At 42.9% G+C, this 23,895-nt stretch overlaps 3 protein-coding genes across 5 annotated transcripts in view; 2 read left to right on the top strand and 1 right to left on the bottom strand.

Annotated features, from left to right (window-relative positions):
• The first annotated feature begins 543 nt into the window (after positions 1 to 543).
• Positions 544 to 4,258, top strand: LOC311255271 (class E basic helix-loop-helix protein 40-like). Its single transcript, XM_084349606.1, has 5 exons — positions 544 to 994; positions 1,126 to 1,189; positions 1,397 to 1,504; positions 1,891 to 2,014; positions 2,232 to 4,258. The coding sequence occupies exons 1-5, from the start codon at positions 924 to 926 to the stop codon at positions 3,149 to 3,151; spliced, it is 1,287 nt and encodes a 428-aa protein (XP_084205732.1). The 5' UTR covers positions 544 to 923; the 3' UTR covers positions 3,152 to 4,258.
• Positions 4,259 to 7,029: 2,771 nt separating this feature from the next.
• On the bottom strand, positions 7,030 to 13,604 carry ttll3 (tubulin tyrosine ligase-like family, member 3). 3 transcript variants are annotated; one of them, XM_084347849.1, is made up of 13 exons: positions 13,151 to 13,604; positions 12,664 to 12,731; positions 12,436 to 12,557; positions 12,194 to 12,338; positions 11,062 to 11,117; positions 10,827 to 10,955; positions 10,623 to 10,737; positions 10,304 to 10,414; positions 10,001 to 10,181; positions 9,483 to 9,631; positions 8,997 to 9,240; positions 8,417 to 8,852; positions 7,030 to 8,292 (listed from the first exon to the last, which is right to left on the bottom strand). In XM_084347849.1, exons 2-13 carry the CDS (start codon positions 12,668 to 12,670, stop codon positions 7,534 to 7,536), a joined length of 2,454 nt encoding a protein of 817 aa, XP_084203975.1. In that variant the 5' UTR covers positions 12,671 to 12,731; positions 13,151 to 13,604; the 3' UTR covers positions 7,030 to 7,533. The 3 variants fall into 3 exon arrangements, with proteins under 3 accessions (XP_084203975.1, XP_084203977.1, XP_084203976.1); XM_084347851.1 differs by having other exon boundaries at positions 10,334 to 10,414; XM_084347850.1 differs by lacking the exon at positions 13,151 to 13,604 and having other exon boundaries at positions 12,664 to 13,099.
• Positions 13,605 to 15,562: 1,958 nt separating this feature from the next.
• The window catches only part of slc4a8 (solute carrier family 4 member 8), a 35,769-nt gene continuing 27,436 nt past the window's right edge, over positions 15,563 to 23,895 (top strand). The window contains exon 1 of the mRNA XM_084349181.1: positions 15,563 to 15,684. Within this exon, the coding sequence (XP_084205307.1) occupies positions 15,646 to 15,684 (39 nt within the window). The 5' untranslated portion in view covers positions 15,563 to 15,645. The remainder of the gene's footprint in view (positions 15,685 to 23,895) is intronic.

Here is a 23,895-nt window from a genome sequence, read left to right as displayed (position 1 = left end):
ATTATTATTATTATTATTATCATGTTCTGTGGGGATTACTAACTTAAAGGCGAATGAATTAGTCTTGAGAAGCTGCTTGTGTTCCCACGTGATTAAAGAAATGTAAATAAAACAGCCTGGATATTAAAAGCAGTTCATAAACCTCGTGCTCTGAATACAGAGCTCATAAAATGGCATACACCTCCACCAGTTTAACAATCCTGCAGGACGTTATTTATACCAGTGGCTGATGTAGTATTTTAATTGTGTCAATTGTTTATATCTCCACCGGCCGGGCGGTGGGTACGGTGCCCACTCGCCTCTCGTGCCCCGGGCCTGTCGGGCTCCTGCACGGGTTCCTCTGCCAGCACGTTCCCTGCGCCGTGTCGAGCGCAGCCTTGTTTCCATACACTTCAGCATGGTGGTACACGGGATCCGACTGGCGCCGCCCCCCCGCTCTGACGTCAGCCTCCGTCCGCCCACTGAGGCTGCTTATCGGCAGAAAGTGGGCCGTCCCTCCGCCGAGGATACAGCGCCGTTTAACACGTGAGCCTCATGTGACAGAGGTAGGTCAGGCTGAGCGGAGAGTCAGAGGGTTTATTTAACTCGTCGCTCTGTCCTCCCCCACTTTCCCAACGCGCCACCAAGAGGGTTACCTTCCTTCAGCGGCGGGACGACGGCGTGGACATCGCAGGGACTTACTTTAAACCATAACACCGAAAGACGTTTTGTCTCCTCAGCAAGACTAATAAGAAATCTAACACAGATTTTTTTTTTTTTTTCGGAAGCATTTTAGTGCATATCACTAACTGCTGCTTTACAACTTTTTTCTTGGTCATTACGCGTAAATACATGCGTAATTGTATGTGACTGCACTGGAAAAGTACATCGACTTTGACTTTGACTGCGTAATTGGAGTTTTAAAAAAAAGAGAGAGAGAGAGAATGGAGCGAATTCCGAGCGCGCAACCACCTCCTCTGTCCAAACACCAGGCGGATCTGACAGACGTGCAGGGGTAAGTTTGACTTTGAAAAAAAAAAAAAAAAAGAACAGCTCTCACCAGCTCTTCCTCAAACGCACTTGTTCTACTAACCACTGTGTTTTTCACAAAGCTCACTGTTGTTCCCTCTCTTCTTCTTTCTTCAGGATGGATTTCCCGATGTATGTTTATAAACCCAGGCGAGGGATGAAAAGAGGAGAGGAGAGCAAGGTCAGTTTCTCTTTTGTTCCCTGTTAACTTATAAACATAGAGATTTTTATTAAAGCGCGATGAGGAGTCAGGCTTGGCGGTAGTCCTCTAGTGCCATAAATGGTTGACCTAATTTTCTATGACATAACTCCTGGAGTCCTCCCTATCGCTGGGATCATAAAGAGCCCAGCTGAATTAACCCAACAGTTGCTGTTTCATTCTTTGCAGGAAACCTACAAGCTGCCTCACAGACTTATTGAGAAGAAAAGGCGTGACCGGATAAACGAGTGCATCGCTCAGCTGAAAGATTTATTACCGGAGCACCTGAAACTCACGGTGAGTTCATGCTGGAGCTGGGAGGGAAGGAGGGAGGGAGAGAGGGATGATGGGATTCACTGTGTGTTGAGTGGCATGCACCATCGAGTGGCTGTTCAGGGGTATTGCATCACATGAGCTGAGTGCGTCAGCAAGTCAGTGAATGGCAGCTCCTGCTGGAGAGGAGGTGTCCTGTCATGTGTAAAAAAAAAAAAGCCTTTAATTCACAAAACAACGTAAATGCAATATGATTAATACTCCAGACAGAATATTATATCATCCCACATCTCTCATAGATTATTGTTGCCCTCATTGGTCCCTGCTGTTGTGGTGATGGGAAGGTAAAGCTGAGTCTATGTGTGTTATATAAGAGGAGAGGATGTGCTGACTGTGTTTGTTTCCTACAGACTCTGGGCCATCTGGAGAAGGCTGTGGTTTTGGAGCTGACGCTCAAGCACGTGAAAGCCCTCACCTCTCTCCTGGAGCAGCAGCAGCAGAAGATCCTCGCCCTCCAGAACGGCATGCAAATCGGTGAGCTGCAGATCAACTCATAAACACACAAACGTGCACGGGGAACAGGATGGTTTTGTTTGACGCAATGCAAATGGCCGAGATGAATACACAATGACGGGATTGTGCAGAGCTACAGGCAAATAAGTGACTTTAAAAATAGCTCTAGCTGCCAGGGGGGGGAGTAAGAGTCGCCCAGGTCAAATTTCTGACCTTTGTTTTCTTGTTGTGTTTACAGAGCAGCCTGCTGTCAGCCAGGAGAAGTCCGAGGAGATGTTCCGCTCTGGCTTCCACGTGTGTGCCAAGGAGATTCTTCAGTATCTAGCCAATCACGAGACTGATGGAGACTTCGCGCCATCCCACGTCATCAACCACCTTCACAAGTTGGCTGCAGAGGTGCTGCAAGGTCCGAGCCGACCCCGCACCCCTCTCAGCCCCCCACCCGAGGAGATCCCCTCCTACCACCAGCACCAACCTCACAAGGAGATGCCCACCAGCTTACCCCCTAAACCCAGCGAGGGCTACGGGAGGAACTGCGTGCCTGTCATCCAGCGGGCGTACGCCCCAGCGAGCAGCGAGCAGAGCGGCAGTGATACGGATACAGACAGCGGCTATGGTGGGGAGCTGGAGAAGACGGAGTCTGGGGCGCAGCAGGGACGTCCAGATTACTACGGTCAGGAGAGCCAGCTGAAGCGGGCGCTGGGCGAGAGGCAGAGCTCCGGCATCAAGAGGGAGGATGACGAGCCGCGCCACAAGCGACCCCGGGTGGAGTCGTCCGAGGATGAACTGCTCTCAGGTGGAGAATCATCATCGTCCTCCAGCGGCTATGGTAGCTACATGAGCGTCTCCCCCAACCATCCACCTCCTCCTCCTCCACATCCCCTCTGCATGCCTTTCTACCTCATTCCACCTTCTGCTGCAGCCTACCTGCCCATGCTGGAGAAATGCTGGTACCCCGGAGCCGTGCCCATGCTGTACCCAGGCATGGGAGGCTCTTCACCCGCCATGTCCAGCGAAAGACCGCCTCCACCTCAGCTAGTGTTGTCTCCCAGGGGAGGCTCTCCAGCCCCAGCCATATCTCAAACCCCCATGGACTCCCCTGCCCTCCTTCAGGCACTAAAGCAGGTACCACCCCTCAACCTGGAAACCAAAGACTGAGAGATGAGAGAAAGATGGAGCAGAGACAGTAGTCGGAACGAGAACATGAACTGGTTCCGTAATCCATCCTTATCCTCGGTTCCTCCACCTTGAGGTCAAACATCAAACAACAGAACTTGTAGAAATGATCAAGAGGAGATGGAGAGGAGAGCAGCATCCATCCACACTGGGACGATGCAAAGCTCTAGTTGAATGTTCAGTGGTATTACTCAATGCAAATGTATCATATAAACCGGACCTGCCCAGCACACACACACAGACACACACACACACACTTGAATGTAAAGGAAGTTTTAGACGCTGCTGTTAAAGTCTAAATGCAGATGACACTGATGCATCTCACTTTGTAGCTGTTGCAATAGAGACACGCCATCTTTGTACTTGCCTCAGATGTTAGCGGTAATAATTCACCCAGTTTGTCGCCTAAGTCCTGTAGGTCACCTTTATCATCACTGAAAATACCCTTCGAACCAGACACTATGATGACTGGCACCATTAAACACAAGGGTTTCCTCAAGCGTGTACAGACAAGAGTAAGGGTACACCCGATGAACGGATGAAGGAATGGGCCACCACATGACCACACTGAATGAGAAGTCTTGTTTTTCATTAACAAACAGACAGCTTAGATGGATTTTCTGTAATTATTGTTCATAGACTTCTTGTACATTTCTATTTTTGATACCTGTTCTCACACTCTGTCCGTCCGGAGACATAGAAGGTGGACAAGAGTTCGGACAATTGTACTCCGTGTACTCAGAAACTGTGTACATACTGTAGCACTGTGCTGGACCTGGTCTGCATACTCAACATCTGTTTCTGCTCAAGTCAAACCTGGTGTTTGTTCTTGCTGTTGCCTTGTGAAAAGCTGATTAAAGCTCAGACGTTTATTCTCTGTACTTGCGTATGAATACTGGAGTCAAAGGAGCGAGGTGGAGAGAAGTGAATGTAAAAGTTTTACCAGAAGACTAGTTTTCTATAGAAAGAGGTACTTGAGATTTTATATTTTGGGACCTACATGAAAGATGTTTGATGTACATATTTTGTCTATAAATGTTGATATACATTATATAAGTGTATTAATAAAGTATTTTTTCCCGTGGAAAATGGCTTTGACTGTGTGTATATGAAGGAGAAGGAGAGAGTTGTAGCAGTGAAATGCAACCCGTTCAGTTTTAGTTCTGTTACAGCGTCACAACACTCGTGTCACCGGGAACACTTATGTAATGGCAGATCTGTCGCCAGCCTCTCCTGCTGGTTAACCGTCTGTGCCTACCAATACAACAACAAGTGAACACATGAGCGTAAACAGTTGCAGTTAATCTCCCGAGGAAAAAAATCAGGATCCATCTGCATCGTGTTGAGCAGCCTTAACAGGGTATGATTCAATGTTAAGTACATTTACTCGAGTACAATTTTTAGGTACTTTTACTTTAATTCAATTCTTTGATTTTATGTTACTTTCTACTTGGTCTCCACTAAATTTTCAGAGGTAATTATTCTACTTTTTTACTCCATTACATTTATTTAATGATTTTTGTTACTCTGCAATAAAAAATCTATAATGATTATATGAAATACAATGCATTGTTATACAGTACATTAAACCAGCCAATGGTATACAAATGTATACATTTAGAGGTAACACTTTATATCAACCATAATTGTATATATATATAAACACACACACATATACATAATATATATATATATATATATATATATATATATATACACAGACATACATACACACACGTATACATACATACATATACATGTGTGTGTGTATATAAACAACAAAATGCTTTATAAACCATTTATTGAGCAATTGTAACTTAACAATGGCCAACAAATAAAATTTATAGATGAACTACACAGTATTTATTACCCATTTACAGGGTTGGCAGGGTTACTTTGAAAAAAATTTCCAATACAGTCACTAATAAACTAACACCTGTTAAAAAATGGAGTCAGTACTTTCCATGCATCCAGATGCAAAAAAAAAGACTAGAGAAAAGAATGACTAGTATCATTCTTTATTTTAAAGTTGTAGTCCCATCAATAATCCTCTTTTTCACTCAATGTGTCTGTAATCTAATTCGTTTTTTTCTGTCCCCATTGTATTTAGTTACTCACCAGGCCTGCCCATTTACAAAACTTTACAAACATCAGCTGCAACTTTACAAAAACAACTGCTTAATAAATGGATTATAAAGCACTTCATGGTTTGCTTACAGTGAAATAACTATAAAATAAGTATAAGTTTAATTTATTTTACATTTACCATTTACTAATGCTGTTATTATAAGGTGTGCTAATTATAAACCTAATCAGCTCCATTGCAGCCAACATTAAAACACCTCCTACATGTTACCTGTATCAAAGTGTTTTTAAATTTAGAAATACATTTAAAGGTGCATTGTTTTGTTTTGGAAAAGAAATTCAAACTCATAAAGGTAACAAGGATTGATAAGGTAATAGTACAAACCCTGAAATTTTTATATGATACATTGTATTTCTTTAAGTGAATAAACAAGCTGTCCTCAGAGGGGACTAACGTCCCCAGAATGCTGTTTGAAGCTAGAAAGGTGGCTTCTTAGACGGGTCCTGCAAATATAAACCCAGTAAAACAGTTTGAAATTGTGTTGTCCTGTGATGACAGTTTGTTTATTCTGCTTTATCAGTCATGAAATTGAATAAATGAATTGTTCTCCTCTAAATAAAATGTCTTCCCCAATACTACATAGTGCACTTTTAATAAAAAGATCTCAATACTTCTTCAACCACTGTTATCATCCCAGAATTACGTCAAAACATGTCGATTCATGAATCGAAACAAATACTTCTTATCCCTACAACCTGTGTGTAATAGTGCAATTACATTTGTCAACCTGTTACAGTACAATCATCAAGCTTTATCTCATGCTGCAGACATCAATGTGTTCGTCTCTTCAGCCACATATCATTAAAGTGTCCACTATCTTTTCAGAGCTGCAGCAGTGTTGATTCATTCCATATCTGCTTTGTTTGTACAAACTGAGGTCTAAAGTCCATGACCCGCACCCTAAATGTCATTAGTTCCTCCTTAACAGATTATCTTTAAATTCATTTCCATTCATTTGTTTAAGGAGGAGCTCCATGTGTTACTGCTGTCATGAGATTCCACTTGTAAACTGATTGTAGAGATGTAGCTAATGCACATTATTTCAGCCAGTTTAACATTTTTCTATGCTTAAATTATTCCGTTAACACTCATCTCTGTAGTTTGGTCCTGGAGGCCCTGTGGGTAAGACTCATACCACATCTCCAGTCTGACCTTTGTTGTATGTCGCACCCATCTCTCCCTCCCTCACTGTTTCCTGTCTGTTTCTATTCCTGTCAATCTGACCAATTAAGAGCAAAACGCTGCCATAAAAATTCTCTTTCAGTTTGCCAATTTCAGTTGTTTATCAGTCTAGCTCAGGAGAACACAGATTTATTTAGTCCTTTAAAAAAAACTGATAAAAAATCTATTCATCTGTCCAGTATGTGGCTATTGACTGTGTCTAAATCATTCAGGAGGTCTGTTAACCAGGCAGTGGTCAACCCTTTCATGAGCTCGGGCTATGCCTGAGTTGTGTTTCCATAACATGTTCAGTTAACAAGCTACTTTTACATTTTCACTTGTTTCTCAAGACCGAACAAGCCAGGTGTCGCTGAAGATGTGCCAACATCTGGAGAAGGACTGCCAATTCTTTTCTATTTAAACGCCTCTCCTGAAAGGCTTTGGCATTAACTTGCAGTAAGATCAGTGAACCTTTATTGCCACCTGCTGGTGATTCGAAATAATGTAAAAATAAAGCTGATTATAATTCTGCAAAACATGAAACCAGGGCTCATTTCACTATTACATCATTTATTTGAATTAATTGTATTTGTTTGATTGTTTTAACACAACTTCAACACAATATCGATTGCTGGTACATTCATCAAAATCATCAAAAAACTTAAACATAGCTTCAGATTCTAGTCAGCTAAATAAGACGTAAGCGTATAAAGCGTATTATTTTACTGTGTGAGTGTGAGTGTGAGTGTGTGTGTGTGTGCGCGCACGGGCGCGTGTGCACGTGCTTCAAGCTACCCCTGCATGAATCAGTGCCACCCTTGGGCCACCTCAGTCAAAAAAAAAAGCAGGACACACTGACTCCACCATGATTTTCTCATTTGACAGATCGACTACGATCACATACAAATTCTACACATAGTGTGTTTAAGCACTAATACGAGAGGGCAATCTGTTGTTCATTAGCCTCCAGCATATTAAAATAGAAATGAATAACAATGTTGTGGCTGACGAAACCGCCCATGCTTTCCATCTTCTCAACAATGGACACTGCTACTGTTTATGTTCCTCCTTTGTGTTTGGCCATGCTCTGCCTTTGAGAGCAGAGGAAAAACTGATGCCTGGGGAGGCTTGGATGAGAGGAAACGTTTGGATTACGACAGGCAATGGTTCCTGCCACAATGTTTGGTCGTAAGCTGAAGACCTCCAGGGTAGGAAGGGGGCCCCGGAGTGAAGGAAAGACCCCGGTAGAAGTCCTGTGATGCGGCTCAAAAGCCGCCTGGGGAAGAAAGGATCTGGAGATGTGTGATCTGTGGCCTGTGCTGGGCGTATATTTACAATCTGTAGTGCTATGTGGGGGGCTGAGGGCAAAGGAAAGGCTCCGTGGGACCAGAGTCACCCCGTTGGCACCAAGGCTCATACCAAAGCGTCGCGCTTTCCTCTGAGGTTCAGTGTGTGCTCCCAAAGTCTGTTCAGATGCCAGACTGCGACAGGACCTGCGAACACAGGACCTATTCTGAACGTCTGTTCTCCCCTCGCGTTCCCTCTTAGGAGATGTTGATGTCAGCTGCCTCTTTTTCTCTCCCAAAGCTCGGTTCTCCTTGCCTGAACAATGAAAAGAGACCGTGGAATGATTCTGACGTGATGGTTTATGTGAGGTTTCATTGTCTTGTGAAGATGACTGGTCTGAATGAAACTGGATGGTTAGAGATGGGTTAGAAAAAACAGTTTGTCTATGAAGAGGAGGTCTGGATCTCCTTAAGGGGGCTCCCTCCACCAGCAGGTTGACTCCCACATACTGAGGAACTTCAACTGCAGCCTGGGAGGGGGATAAATTAAAACACAAACAAAATAAACATTTGGTTTAGCATCTATTATTCAGTGGAATTGCCTCAGAGAAGAACTCCTTTCGCCTCTAGGCATGCTGTGTAAAGATATCCAACCTGTTTGTATATTAGCTGGAAGCCTCCCGTGTAAGCACTCAGATCAGTCCGTCGGTCGAGCACAACCCTCAGTGTGTCCAGCTGCACGGCAGGGCAGAGGCGAGCAGTCACAGCGGTGGAACAGGCCATAGTCGGACTGGCATTGATTTCCAGAAGCCAAGGCCTCAGATCTCTGCCCAGCATAAAGTCGGCTCCGTAGAGCTCAAAGCTTGCCTTGCGGGGCTCGACCAGGTCCTGGGCTGTCTGGAGGGCACGGACCACCGCCTGCTGCATACCCGGGACCACCACTGACTCCCACTCTGCCCCACGGCCCTGTCGCTGCAGAAAAGCCTTGAACTGAGAGCAGGACCACATGTTGTCCTCAGGCACTCCTGGATGGCGGTCATGGGCCGGCTGGAAGTGCTTCTGGATGGAGTTGTTGCACAGGTGGACTGAGCTGAGAAAAATACAGACGACATGTAAAATGTGCGTTGAGTAAAATGGGAATAGTCTTTGTTAAAACAATCCCTCAACAAAGCACTCGAGATACAAGATTCAAACAGAAGTATATACTGTAGTTAGTTTTTCTCTTTTGTCTGACCTGTCCAGAGTTTTTGTTGAGTAGGGCTGAGTGGAGAACCTCAGGTAGCACTCTCTGTAGAACCAGACAGTGAGAGGATTCCAGTCGGTGACGAGGAACCACTGACGGAGGTCAAACTTTGTGCCGTGGATCAACAGAGGACGTTCCAGGTATTTCTGAACCACCCACTTACTCTCCTTGGTCAGGGCTCTGTCGCTGTCCACGAGGGCCAAAATCTCATCCAGGCGATCCATACACATGATACCTGGCGGGTTGGTGTGACATGGGAAAGACGAAAAGCACCCAAACTGTCTTAAACAAGTCAAAACTGCAGCATTGACTGCGACAGATTCATTGGGACAGGCCAACAGTCCTGCATCATGATGAAGCTTAGGGGTATTTTGTTTCAGTATGCAGTGTATAGACAGAATAGAGATGAATTCAAAGATTAATATATAAGCGTATCATGTTAATATGATCTTTTCATTATTTTAAGTAAAGGCTCACCTCGTCCTCTCGACTTGGCACCTGGTTTAATGATCCAGATGTTATTCAGTCCATCTGTGTCCAGCTGGGGGCAAACCTCCTGCAGTCTGATTAACATGGCCTGGCAGCGCTCCACAAACACACTGCAACCCCTGATCGATGCACCTTCACTACACACAGACTCACAGATTAAGTTTATTAATGCAGAGATTCACTAAATCTTACCATTATGCTTAAGGCAGGGCTTTATCAATGTCCTGTATACCAACTGCCAGAATAGTGTACTATAAATATTAGCACGTGGTACCATCATCATATATTTTGTGGTATTTGTATATACAGCTGCTGCTCTCTTCTGTGCTCTCTGTCAGGCAGGTGGGGGCAACTTTGAATGGTGTGTTTGACAAATCCTGCATGGTAAGCCTTTAGGGACATATATTCATTGGATAAGCTGACTTGGTCTAGCAGTACTGCAGGTAAATTTGAACAAAGAGGGATTGTTCTAGCATAGCTTGGACGCTCACAGTAAAGATACTCACTGCACAACCCTGTAATAGTCTTGCAGAAACTCTTCCCACTGCTGTTCCTCCACTGAGGGGGGTGTTTCTACAGTCTCGTCAATGTCCCCGTGCTCTAAAACACTGAGAAACTCTCGACACACATGTAAAGCCATGTCGATCATTCCTGGACCAACAAACTGATGCTCCGCTTTATCCAACTCTGGAGAGAGAAAATAAGATTGGTATTATCGAATTTGTTACATTCTCCTTGTCCCGCACTTCATATCATAGCCACGTCATAATTGTCAAAGGTTCGTATTTCCTTGTTATTTCATCTATTACCATCAGAGACACAGTGTTTGGCTTCCTCACCCTCCGCTCCCTCTCTCCTCCATCTACTTGTCTCAACCACATGCTGCAGCAGGCTGGTGCACGCTGTCCTCCTGAAATCCTCTTCAGTGTCATGGAAAACAGAACAGAACATCATTTAGTTTCTCAAAAAATATAATACATAACCAAGAAAACTAAGACAGTGGGTGTAGCAAGTTAACTTATAACCCCCATTCACACAAAATTCTTATCCAGATATGATTTTTATATTTCTTCCTCTATGTCATCGTTGATAAAGAACAGGTTTGGTCAAAAGAATCATACAGCAGACCTATGAATGCCTGCTTTTCATCCTCTGCCCCGAGCCTGTAGCATCTTGGGAAGAAGGTGTCAGGATCTGCCGTATCAAACCACTGGAGGTTACGCAGGTTCAAACAGAGCCCCACCTGAAAGAAACAGATATATATACATTAGCATGGTTGAGCAACTTGCATTCTAGCAGGTCAATCATTAGACACTCTTTAAAAGAAGAGACCTTGGTGGTAAACGATCCAGCATTTGCATAGTGATTAATCATCTGGTCATGCCGTAAGGAGCGACCGTCTATGTCATCCCGACGTGTCGTCCAGTAGAAGTGCGTTGTTTCATTTCGTACCAGGCGAGACTAGAAACGGTCGAGGAAAAGTGAAGTCAAAGTAACAGTGATAGCACATTCCAGTGCTTACAGACTGCACAAGATGTCAGTGTCATGTTGGATCACTTTGTCTTACCATGAGGTCATACATGTCACCAAGGTTCTCCTCTTTCTCGCCTTCATCCACTCTCTCTGTAAAGAGACAAGGAAACTGAGTGTGTGTGTGTGTGTGTGTGTGTGTGTTTGTGTGTGTGTGGTTGAAGGCTGTCATGTGTGCAGGGGTGTGTTAGATGTGTAGGGGTCTGTAGTGTACAAAATGCATCATTTATCAGCTGTAGGGGGATCCTTTAAACTCGTGCTCCGATTACGTTTACACTAACCCCTCGTGCATTTTTAGCTTTGACTGTTAAGTCAGAATATCACACACTCTCTCAGACTAAAGTTAAAATACTGAATGGACTAGCAGACAGAATATTGATGACTGGGGAAATGTATTTAGTTTAATGTTTAAAGTACATTAAAGTTCCCATGTTATGCTCTTTTTCAGGTTCATAATTTAATTTAGGGTGTCTACTAGAAAATGTTTACATGCTTTAACATACAAAAATGCATTATTCTCCTCATACTGTCTCATTACTGCAGCACCTTTATTCACCCTCTATCTGAACGCTCTGTTTCTGTGCCTGTCCTTCTAAGTCTGCTCTGATTGGTCAGCTCTCACAGGCCTGAGCAGGCATCCCCTACGGTGTTTCGCATCAGCTCTGTCTGTGTTTTGTCCTGATGACTCGTTTAAAGGCTCAGTTTCTGAATGTGGGCTGTGTGCATTACTCTATGGTTGAGCAATTTGATCCACAGTATTTATGTAACAGCTAGACCTGCTTTATTGATTTAAATCATGGAAATCTCACTTTTTACACCATGGGAGCTTTAAAATCTTCTCAGTATTGCAATAACTTACATACAGCTATTTTTCCTCCCGTACACTGTAAATTTCAAAAGTTGACTTTGCTTTGAAAAAGTCAGGAAACCGATTACCTCAGATTTACCAAGTAGTAATAGTATTTTACTTGTCTTCTTCTGTAATCTGTCTCCTCGTTTTTTTTTTTCAATTTTAAGTAAAGTCACTTTACCTACACAGATTTTACAGTGTCGGCTTTGAGACTAGTGAGATTTCATTGTTTTTGGCCTGAGCAGTGCATCTCTCCTAAAAACGAATGTCTGATTTGGAAGCTCTGAGGACTTTATCCTCTTACGATCCATTGTCTCACCATCACCACCATCCTCCTCCTCATCGCCATGGCAATGAGGTGCTCTCTGGACAGGACGGGGCAGGCGACGTTCCACCCACCCTCTGGCCCATAAGGCCGCACGGATCACAGGATAGGGTCCCTGCACTGAAAACACCTTCCTCAGCTGAGAACGAGTGGAGGAGAGACAGACAGATTCAAACAGTATGCTACCACATAGGGGGATGGTGGATGAATAAGCAGAGGCTTGTACTCATCATCACCTTCAGCGCTTTCTCCACCAGCATCTTGGCTGTTTTTAGCCTGTCTGGCTTGATCGCCGGCAGGCTTGGCACACTGCGCCGTAACCTCCCCTCCACTGCTGGAGCCACTGTGGACTGTAACACTGAGACATATCGCCTGATTAGATTTCAATATAAAGTGTGTGTGTGTGTGTGTGTGTGTGTGCGTGTGTGTGTGTGTATTTATATGTGCTTTATCTATCCACTTACCTGGCATTTGTTGTATTTATACTTTAATTTAGTTCTCTCTTCAGCTCATATACATACAGTGTTCAGTTCTGTTGGAGGATAGATAGATATATATATGGACAGACAGACAGACAGACAGACAGATAGATAGAAATATAGATAGATAGATAATGTGTAGCTACTGAAGGATGTAAACTGGGTCAAGCAGGCATCTAAATCTGGACAGAGCTGACTGAGGCTGTCATAGCTGCACATTGACATACCCATGTGCGCAAAGACGCGCACGGACAGACAAGCAGTACATGCGCATGCGCAAAAATTTAAAAAAGCATTTAGGTTATGGTATGGAAACACTACCAGGCTACACACACCAGATAAATGGCCGTGGATTTACGGACTTCACCTCTGTGTGTCATCTGTGACAACAAGCACACACGCATGAAACCTGTTCCTTAAACACACCTCAAACTAAAACTTAATTTCCTGTTAAAACAATGTATATACACACCTCCCAGTCCCTGGTGACCCTGTGCAGACCCGCTCGCTCGCTGCATGCTCCCACAGATTGTTTATAGTTGCCATAACAGCCGTACCCAGGAGGAACAGGACGCCGTGCCCCGCGCCCGGAGAAAAAAACATCTTCCGCCTCCAGCCATGCGTTGAGGAAAGCGGATCGCTTATCTGACGCTATCGCTTGCACACAGTGTGGCTTACACGTGTAGGCGACATGCACAAGAACCATGAAACCAGCAACGATACTCCAACTGTGTGGACGGGTCTTATTGCATCCTCGCTGCTGATCTAAATCCACTCAAGTGTTGGACAAAGTGGCAGGTGGACAGTCTCGTATGATAGAAAGAGTTCATGCTGAGGGCGAAGCACCGCTGCTCAGTCAGGTATTTGCTTCCTTATCAATCCAGGCGGCCATCTGCAGGCGTTGGAGATAAACTGTCTGTCATGCATCTTCAACATTAAGCCTGTAGTGCATATGAGCTTCATATCCTGTGCATGGCTACTTGATTACATCTTGTTTGCGCAATGCTTTCCCCGACCACAAGGTGGCGACCGAGGCCTTCTGTTAGGTGTGAACGCGTGTTCCAGGATCAGTCAGATCCATTATGTCTCTGTTCTCTCCATCTTGTGTGCTCACTGCTTTTGCATCCATGTTTTACCACTGAGGACTGTGTCACTGTCTCATGTCTTGTTTGATAAACAGTGGGATGAATGAACAACATCATCAATATCAACACACAGACTTCTTCAGTAGTAGAAAGTAATCAGAGCGCTTTACTACTAACATAAACCTCTGAAGAGTATATGTTATTATTTAATATAAAATTAAAGCAACATTATGTAACTTTTCATAACAGTTTCAACATTTTGATGGTACAGTGTCTTGTAACAGGGTGAATGGTGTCTCTGTCACAGCTATCACCTGTTCCTGCACTATGTAACTTCAGTGAGAGGATCACAGCGTTACATACATGTTCACTTCAACATAGAAGTTTTCAACACAACTTTGTTATGATGTAATGAGTTTTGTTTGTAGTTAGCACCTACATTATGTCTGACAAGTTGTTACACACCTGGGATTTGTATTCATGACAGTGGTGTAGCACTCAGAAACTGTGGGGGATTTCTGCATAATGTTGCTTTAAAGTGTGCATTGCTTATAAAGTTTCTCTACTTTTATTCAAGAGACTGTATGAAGTCAGGAGGATTGACACGTGTAATGGAGTATTTTTTGAATTGTGTTAATAGGTAATTATTAGGTAATAAGGCCCATTTACAGCCTCATAACAATCTACTTAACATTAATAAGACTATGTAAGTGTTAATAATAGCATAATAAACACGTCACCATCATAAGCAAAAAAAAAAAAATGTTCGTAAGTGCACAATAAAGGTGTTTTTCAGCCTTTATAAGGCGTTGTTCTCGCTTTAGATCTGGTAGCTGCAAAAACATAGTTAACTGCCAATAAATGCATAATAAAGTATGTTTAAAACTTAATAAAGTAACAAAAAATGACATAATAGGTGAGGACGATACAACATAATAAGTGTGTTTGTAATGCTAATATAAAGAAACTCATAAGGCTTTAATATACACCACTCAAACTTAGTTAGGGATATTTTAGTGTTGCACTTGATTGATTATTCTGTGACATATCTGAATTTTTATTTTGTGTTTTGTGAATATATTTGGTCCACGACACATTTCATTTGACTTCTGTTGCATATCAATGCACATGCATATCTGCACCCAACATCCATAACTCATTTTGAGTGGTGTGTGTCCCAAGCATCTACAAACTGTTGACATGTGTCTTATGAGTGCTTATAAATGTCTTATAATCGAACAAATGTGTTTATGATGCTATTATTAACCTTGGTATAGTCTGATACATGTTTTAAAAAGCATCTTACAAGGACTCATAAAGGCCTCATTACACATTAAGTTAACGCCTTTTTACAAGTTTTCTCAAAACTGTGACAAAATCAAAGTAAAAGCTGAACTGTGTTTTGTGCACAGTGCTCTCAGTCCAGCACTTCAGCTGCCCAGACTGGACATTACAGCCTATAGAGTGACGTGGCTCTATAAGCTGAGAATAGTCTCGGCTTTATTGTGTCGGGTAGCAGCAGCGCGTCGCAGCCCGTTGTGCGCCTCCGCGCTCTGATTGGCTGAGGCTGCAGTGATGCTCTCTGCATCCTGCTCCCACAGCCAGGCAGGCAGGCAGGCAGGAGGAGGGAGCGCGGCCGGGAAATCATAATAACACAGAGGGGGGGTGGGTTCAAAAATGATCATTTTCACCGTCCCCCTCATCTGGAAGAGATGTTTACACTCAACATGTCTGCGGAAACAGAAGCAGCCGCTGCTGCCAGCGCGTGACTGCTCCCTGTGATCGTCCTCAGACTGCGCTGAGAGAGAGGCTGATCAGCTCCCTGAGAGTCTCACCTTTACCCTCCGTCAACACTGAGCAGGTTAACCCACAGGCCACGAGCATGCCCGTCACCGACCCCGAGAGCATCCTGAGCTACCAGGTAAAGTGCCCTTTAAATGGTTAATGCATGGCGCGTTGCTTCCAGCCTGCACACGAGCTCCAACAGCTGGATCCCTCACTTTGAAATCCTCTGCTCCAATAGAAATCAATCACTGTGCAGCTGGAATGAGTGATATTTTTAGGAACTATTTCACGATCACATACTGTTGCATGCATGTGCTGCAGTGTTTCACGTTCACCATGTCTGTGTTCAGGAGGTTTCAGTCAGTAGGCTAAGTTAGGCTGTGCCGGTGACCCTGCAGAGGGCTGCCCGCTGCGGACGATGTTGTTGATATTGTCATTCTGAGGTGCTAACACGTGCAGTCATTCCGGAGAGCGCCTCACATCGCGATGCACTGAGAAAAACGGAGTTATTTAGTCTGCCCCTCAGCCTCACACAGACGCGCCGTTGGCCACAGGATTGCAGCGCATTATTGATCCGATGCGTTTTTAAACACAGCGCGTGTGTGAGAGGAATAACATGAACGGGACAGATATTTTCTCAGTTACCCTCAAATGACCTTGACGCCATCCTAACACCGCGCTGAGTGTCGACACGTCCATACTTTGTCGTTATTAGCCAATCAGGCGGCAGGGGAGGACAGCCTGTGGTCAACTGAGGCTTGAAGGGGAAAAATGGCATGATCCTAAATGTCCTGTTGATGTGTGATCCATTATCAGACCCTCCATGAGACTGAGGTAGAGGAGGAACCATGGACCATTGAACACACCAGCGCTCAGGGGTGTTTGCTCAAGCTGGCATGCAGCAGTAGTGTTTGTATAGCTTGATTACTGTTGCACAGCTTTAATGAGTTAATGTAGCTTGTGCTGCAACAGAGTCATGTCAGCATAGTGATAATAACATCCAGTGTGAGGGCAGCAGACAGATGGAGAAGGAGCAGAGGTGAGCTGGGAACTCTCTGATATGATTAGACAGTGTTCAGATGGGGAGGGGAGATTGCCTGAGAGCCTCTCGCTTCAAACTTTAGAGTTTTGCCAATTAAATCTGGAAGTTTTCAAGGCAGCAGCGCGGACCGGGATCTTTGCCGTACACTCCACCTGAAAACTGTTGAAGTGTTTGCCAAAGCACTGTCGAGATGTCCCGAGTAGTGGGGAAGGTATTGAGTGGAAAACAGCAAAATGAAGATGTAGTCATGGATAGACGGGCTCCTGTCCACAATGTTAACTTACTGATGTGCTCACTTGTAAGCAGCACATTGCAGCATTCATGTTCATGGCCCTTAGCTTACATGATAACTAGTACATACACAATGCCAGAGGTCTAACAATGCATTTTATTACAGATTAATCTGAATTTCATTTTATCAATGAATCAATTATACTATAACATTTCAGAAAATACTGAAAAATGCCCATCATACACTATTAAAGTTTAAGTTGATGTCCTCAAATTCCTTTTTTTTGTTTGTTTGTTTGTTTGTCCAACAATCCAAAACCCAGAGATAAACGTTTGCAATGATTTAAAATACACAAAACCTGAAAATCTTCTTAACTGTGAAGCTGAGAGTGTTTGGCATGTTTGCTCCAAAAAGTGACTCTAAAATCTAATCGACTATGAAAAAAATGGCAAATTACTTAATTGACTAATCGACGGATCAGTTTATTGCTTCAGCTCTATTACATAATAAACTGCGGAGTAGTTTCATCAATATTTTCACAGTGTACATTAGAGCCTGACACATGAGCCAGATATTGGCGTGTGACAGATACATCCGTGTCAGTGAGTATGTTATTCAGTATCTACTGATGTGTCACCTTTTTGGGTTTATCAACTGTTTTCCGTATGACAATGTAGTTGACTAAAAGTATAATATTGCGTTTGTGTATTTGTTGTGTGTTTCTACAAGTACAGTTATAAAACTGTATGAAAAGACTTATTCAATTCATGTACTATGGAGTTATATTCGTGTCTCATTCCTGAGTGCAGAATGGCACAGAAAAAGATTTTTATTGCTGTGTTTCTGATTATTTCTATTATACCTGCATATTGTACAATAATATGGAGCACTTGGGAAACATCAGCACCTCAGTTTGCACATGCCCATTTTGTCTAATGAGCGCAGGCCTACGTCTGAAACAACAGCAACTGCGGACCACTGGTTTATGAACATTACATCTGACAAATTAACAACTTAACATAAATGTTTTCAGTCGACTTTGTTTACGTAGACTTTGTTGCCATCCACTGCCCTGACGTGCTTGTTTGAGCATGTTGTGTTCTTGTGAGACGAACTAAACTAGTTGGCTACTTGATGATCGCCGACACAGTTTAGGCATTATGATCATGAATGTAGCTGCCTGAAAAAATGTAACATGAATTTTGCCTCTAAGATTTTTTAACTTGTTATTATAAACTACATACTTACTATACACTTAAAAAATGTGTATGAAATCAGATGTACAAAAAACCCATATGATTTATTTGATGTTTCAATTTACAGATACAGTTAATTGAATTATAGCGTCCGGCTGTAGCTGGAATCAACAAGCTAGTCAGCTAGTCAAGTTTACTGTTGTTTATCTGGCAGAGTTATAGCCTAACCTGTGATGATAGCTACGGTGCGATATGGTACAGACGGTAATTCATAAAATTAGTTAGTAACCAAAACTGTAGTTTTCACCTCTAGTGCCCCTGAGTTAGAGCTGCTCAGGGACCAGCTGTAGAAAAAACAAGGTTACATTTTCAAGGTGGAGGTGAGTGAACACAGAGTGTAGGTCATGGAAACACATTAGCAATCCTTCAGTAGTGAATGGAAACAGTAATGGTAAACACAATTTTTTAACTAGTTACTTAGTAACAAGTGAGGAAGGAATCACTCTGAACTGAGGATTTATAGTAGATGATGAGTTACTAGAGATACCATATTAATGAATATTAGGTAATGATTAGTTCATAAATATCTCATTATAATGCCCCACTTTACTTGACGGGACACAAAAAAGGGGAAGTGATGATGAAGTAATGAATAATTAAAGAGTTATTACTAGTTTTGTGCTGCTCAGTAGCTTTATTGTTTATCAGAGAGAAGTCATTACGAAAGTGGCCAATTAATAAAGTATCTACCAGTCTGTTCACCAGTGACTCATCATAATCTCCTCAATTCAAGAGTTATTCAAGAACTACTCATTAACAAGTAAATGATTAAAACATCATCAGAGTGCCGTCTGAGAGAACCACATCTAAGCCTCAAGAGAAGTGACGCTTATGCAAATACACTTAATGTCATTCTGCTGCTTCATAATCACCAAGGTGAGAGTTAATATTTTGTTTTGGATGGTATGATTAAAAATGTTTGATACTGTTCACTGATCTTCCTTGAGACTTTTTTTGTTTTCATCACCGAGACAATTATCAGGATTAACACTGTATTCTCTCAAGTAGAAAGTCACAGCAGAGCTGCCTCTTCATTTTCAGTGGGGATTGAGTAGTTGCGGTGCCATTAATGCGAAGCGTCTACCTGCACTGTAGAGACACCTACTACTTCTTCTACTCACCTGATTCTCTGCATCTGCATACAAAACAAACAAAAACAAGCAAAGAGACATAATATTGCTATAGTGCAAAAACATCCAATGTTGTCCTGTAACTGAGCCAAGGTTCATTACACGATTTCAAGAAATGTGATTAGAAAGTTTGTTTTTTATTTTTTACATCTGAAAGACAGCAACAAAACACCTCACCTTTTAGAAAGACCATGACTTCCACCTCCTCGCCACTCATCGTCATGCATTTGTCTCAGCTCCCCTCAACACAATACTGTCGCAGTTCTCTCTTTCAGTCCTTTTACAGGAAGCTGTTTGGCAGCTCCCCCGTCCAAGCTTTCATTTTAATCAGTTTGGTGGCAGACGGATCCATAGTTGCCTTTTGGACTAATGAATCTCAAAGAGTTCCTTCTTTCAAATCTCTGAAGGAAAAGTCCACCTAATTTAATCAAGTTCTCCTTTAAAAGTGTCTCAAAACTCTCAATTTAATGTTTGAAGGTATTCAGCACACCACATCGTGTTTTAAAACTATTACAGTTAAGCAGGAAGCCTTTTAGGAAACATTTAATGAGCTTAATTTAGTTGGAAAGCACACACATTAGAGTGAAACATCCACAGAGGTTTAAACTCCCCACCACTCTGTACTTTCGCATTAGTCATTTTAGATATCGCATGTCCTGATGATTGAGTCTCATCCAGACACACATTTCAGAATCTGGATCCTTTAGTGCTTAATGTTCTTTGACCTTTTATAGTTTCAATTAGATAACACACATTTCCGAGATGAAAATCTGCAGTTTTAATTATACTGTAGGTTACCGTCTTTCTCCCACAAAACCAACTGAGGCTGCAGTAATCTGTCTGCAAAAGAAGAACAATTAGAGAGCGAGCGCCGTGGTGAGGCAGAAATGGATGTGTGGCATTGAATAAGGTGTGTATGACTCATGCTACCCGTGGGCTGAAACAGTCAAAACAGCCGCTCCTCTCGTCCTGCATCCTCCAGCTCTCGCCTTTCCTGTCTCACTTTTTCACCATTATCTCATGCTTTCATCCATTCATGTTAACCCTTCCCGTCTGAGCGAAGCACTGTCTCTACAGCAGACTGTAGCAACGAAGGGGCAGCGGTAGCCCGCGGCTGTGGCATACTGGTTCTCAGACACCACGCCAGGTCTGGAAGTGACAGGTCCAGTTGTCTGAGTCAGGATCTGTGTCCCTGCTGTCAGTTCAGAGTGCTTCTTGGAGGGCAGCAGATAGGGGGGGTCAGCTTTCGAGAGAGTGTTAGCGTGGACGGATAAAAATAGCAGATGTAGAGATACACAATCAAGAGAGAGGGGTCATTGTAATGGTCAGTCGAGTCAGGAGTGACCGACAGACATCTCGAAAGCCCACGCTGTGGTGTTGAGTCATGGATGCACTTTTATGAATCTACCATTCACTTTCTTACAGTGCCGTTCTCCTCACTGCTGACGTAGTTATTATATTCAGACCAAACACTTAGAATTTGGTAGAGATGGTAGGGGCATGTCAATTTTCCACATCACACTTATGCAAGTTGAATATTGGACCAGGATTGACAACAGCTTTAGCGTCAAACCTTTCAGAAAAATACTTTAAATCAATCAAACCTGTGTGAATCCATTGTGGCTGTGATTATGTTTTGAAAAAGGAGCCAGGGAACGGACAATAAAGCAATGCCACTGCAGGCAGTTAGCCAAAACTTGTCAGTGTTCATCTGTCATGATGTCCAGGCTACCATGACGAGCCACTCGCTGTCTGCTAAATGTGGTTTGGGTGGTGGAAAGAGTGCATACAAGAAAAGAAGCAAACTGTGCATGTACAACTTATAAGATCAACGGGGAAAGATTATTGCACCCTGTGCTGTAAAAACCTCACCTACTTTCTCACTAAGACAATATACACGTCACATACTGTTGCTTTAAAGTCTTATTTAAGCAAGATTCTTATTCATGAGGGGGTTGGTGTCCCAGTGCCCTCCTGACCAGCCGCCACTGGCTGTAGCTACATCGGGCTGTAGGAAGCTCTGTGAACTAAATAAAAACAAGGAGTGAACGATGCATTTTGCATCTTGCTTCATCAGATTCGCTCTGTGCTTGATTGCCAACAGATGTTTCGTTAGATAATCAGGTGCTGATTAGCAGTAAATGCAGAAATATAAATGCGCCTAAAATAGTCAACAACAGGCAATAGCAGCCACAATTCCACTGTACAAATCTATAACATGCATTTTCATTTCCACGAGAGCACAAAATCTGGTTGATCCATCTACAACACTACAGAGGATGAATAGATGCCTACAATTCAATAGGGTATCATAAATATTTACAAAACACAAAGTACATGAATTTCCTCATAAAATAAGAGTAATATTTACTCAAACTGGTAGAAAAAAGTTTAAAAAACATACTGTACATGAGGAACATGAATAAAAGTTGTGTAATTATTGAACCAGGAACATTATTACTGAAAAAACACCCTCTATGAGTGTGTTGGCTACATAAAGACTTTGTATATCTATAGATAAAGGCTTTAAATGACATGAGATTGCAGTCAGATGCCAAAGCTTACAGGGGGTCTGTGCAAACAGCTTTTACATCCAGACCATTATCAAAATCAAACCTACTTCCTCGTTAAATGTTTCTCTTGATATGTTTCCATTTCTGCGTCTGTGTTTTGAGGAACTAGCCAGTGTCTGTGATGTGTCTTGTCGGTTATCCCTCTGGATTTCGAGCCTCTTCATAGTAGCCAACAGGCCTCGCTCCTCTGAAGTTGGCTCCGCTCAGAGCTTCCTCGCAGTCCTGGTGGAGTGAACGGGCATTTTGGCATTGATTGGGATACAAATCATTGCTGCTCTATTTGTCCGGTGACCAGTTCAATGTGTTTAACTGTGATGCACTTTGAGATTACCTACTGATTTTGATGAAAGTTGTTGCCAAAAATCCTGAAATTACAAAACATCTCTGGCGACTCACTGACATCACATCTGTGGGTTTCCTGGGCAGCAAAGTCATGAACTCAGCACATCAAGGAGGAGAAATTAAGTGTTTAAGTCTCTATATGCTGTTGTAGAATAGTTTACATATCAAACCAGCGTACGAACTATGTGTGTGTGTGTTTGTCATTTTTCCGCATCAAAAGGAGGTCTATCAGCATCAAAAGTAGGACACTGTGTGCGACTCAACTATTGTATTCTGCTCAGGGAATCTAACATCTTTCCGGGACAATCTGCCCTGCCAGAAAATACATCCTTGTATTTGTTTAGTTATCAAACGTAGGCGAGTGATTGCATCTCTCTATTTTTGGCTTTTACATGCTGAGACACCAGATTAGGGCGCCTAAAGTCTTCTTCGTGTGAGATGGGCCACAAAATACACAAGTGCATTGAATAGAGGGATTAGTATTAGGCTTTAAATCGAGTGACTGTAACTATGCAAGATGCTCATGTGATATGAAGCCTCGTATTAGCTTTAGATGAAGGTTTTAAATATTTTTTTACCCTGAACAACGACTGGATTTTCTCCCTCATCACATACATTAAAGAAGGCACCTTTTAATGACCAGTACAAACAGGTAGATTTAGTCCAGCAAGCAAAAATGGTGAACTATCCTTTAATAACCATCATTTTGGAACAATCGTAGCGCCAAACTGAATCTTTTGAGCTGCAAATAAATGATACTAAAGCAAAACAAAGAGTTGTGTGTTTGTAAGAATCCAACGCTCTTCAGTTCTGATGTTTCCTTCGTCTCCTCAGCAGTATCCTCAGGTCGTCATGTGCATCTTTTCTCATATCCACCCACAAAGCAGCTCCAGTGCGTGCTTCCCATGGGTGTCTACCACCGATATCCTTGTAAAGGACAGAAACTCAAGGGCAGGCAGCCATTTTGGCTCTCCAGCTATGGTGCAGTGGCAGTAATCTGTGTGTGGAGAATTATTTTTGAGTCGTAAACCCTCCGGAGCGCTGTGACTGATACAAAGCTGGAGGACAAGAGCGAAGAAAGAGGGACGGTTGCCAGGAGATCGAGACAGGCAGCAAAACACAAATTATTTGCCGTGTCAGTGGAAAATCACGCACACGTGCATGCTTCGAGGGTCACAGATGTGGTCGCCCGCAGAGAGAGAGAGAGAGCAAACTCAACTTTAAGTGCCATGTGAGCTTTTAATGAGCTGAGGCACTTAATGTGACACGAGGGAGGTGAGTTGTGAATGACAGGGAACCATTAACCTGTTGAAAAAAACACATGCCTGCATTAATTTACCATTAAGCTGGTGCTCTCAGTGAACTGTGAGCAGGGCGGCTGTGACTCATATTGTGGAGGGAAGATCATATTCATGGTGTGGATGTACAGTTGTGTAATCTGATCAAAAGATTTTCTTTCTTTTGTGTCGTTCTCTGTAACACAATGTCTCCGGTCCTGTAGTTATAGTTATTGAATGAGCCCCAGAAGAATGATTCATCAGTGTGTGTGTGTGTGTGTGTGTGTGTGTGTGTGTGTGTGTGTGTGTATACACCAAATGGATCCAAACTAATTGATGATCTGATGCTCCAACTTCCTTTCTGGGACAAAGAGCTTTTAGAGTCTCCCCGTCTCTCATCTGTCCTCTCGTATTGTGTGTCTATATGTTTGGTAAAGCTCCAGTTCTAATGGAGCCGACTGCCTCCAGCCTGATTCACAACCCACACGCTGCACA

This window comes from Pagrus pagrus, assembly GCF_965226575.1.
Source record: "Pagrus pagrus genome assembly, chromosome: 3".
Classification (NCBI taxonomy): domain Eukaryota; kingdom Metazoa; phylum Chordata; class Actinopteri; order Spariformes; family Sparidae; genus Pagrus; species Pagrus pagrus.
The sequence above is the reverse complement of the archived record's forward strand: the minus strand, read 5'-3'. Positions and strand labels throughout refer to the sequence as shown.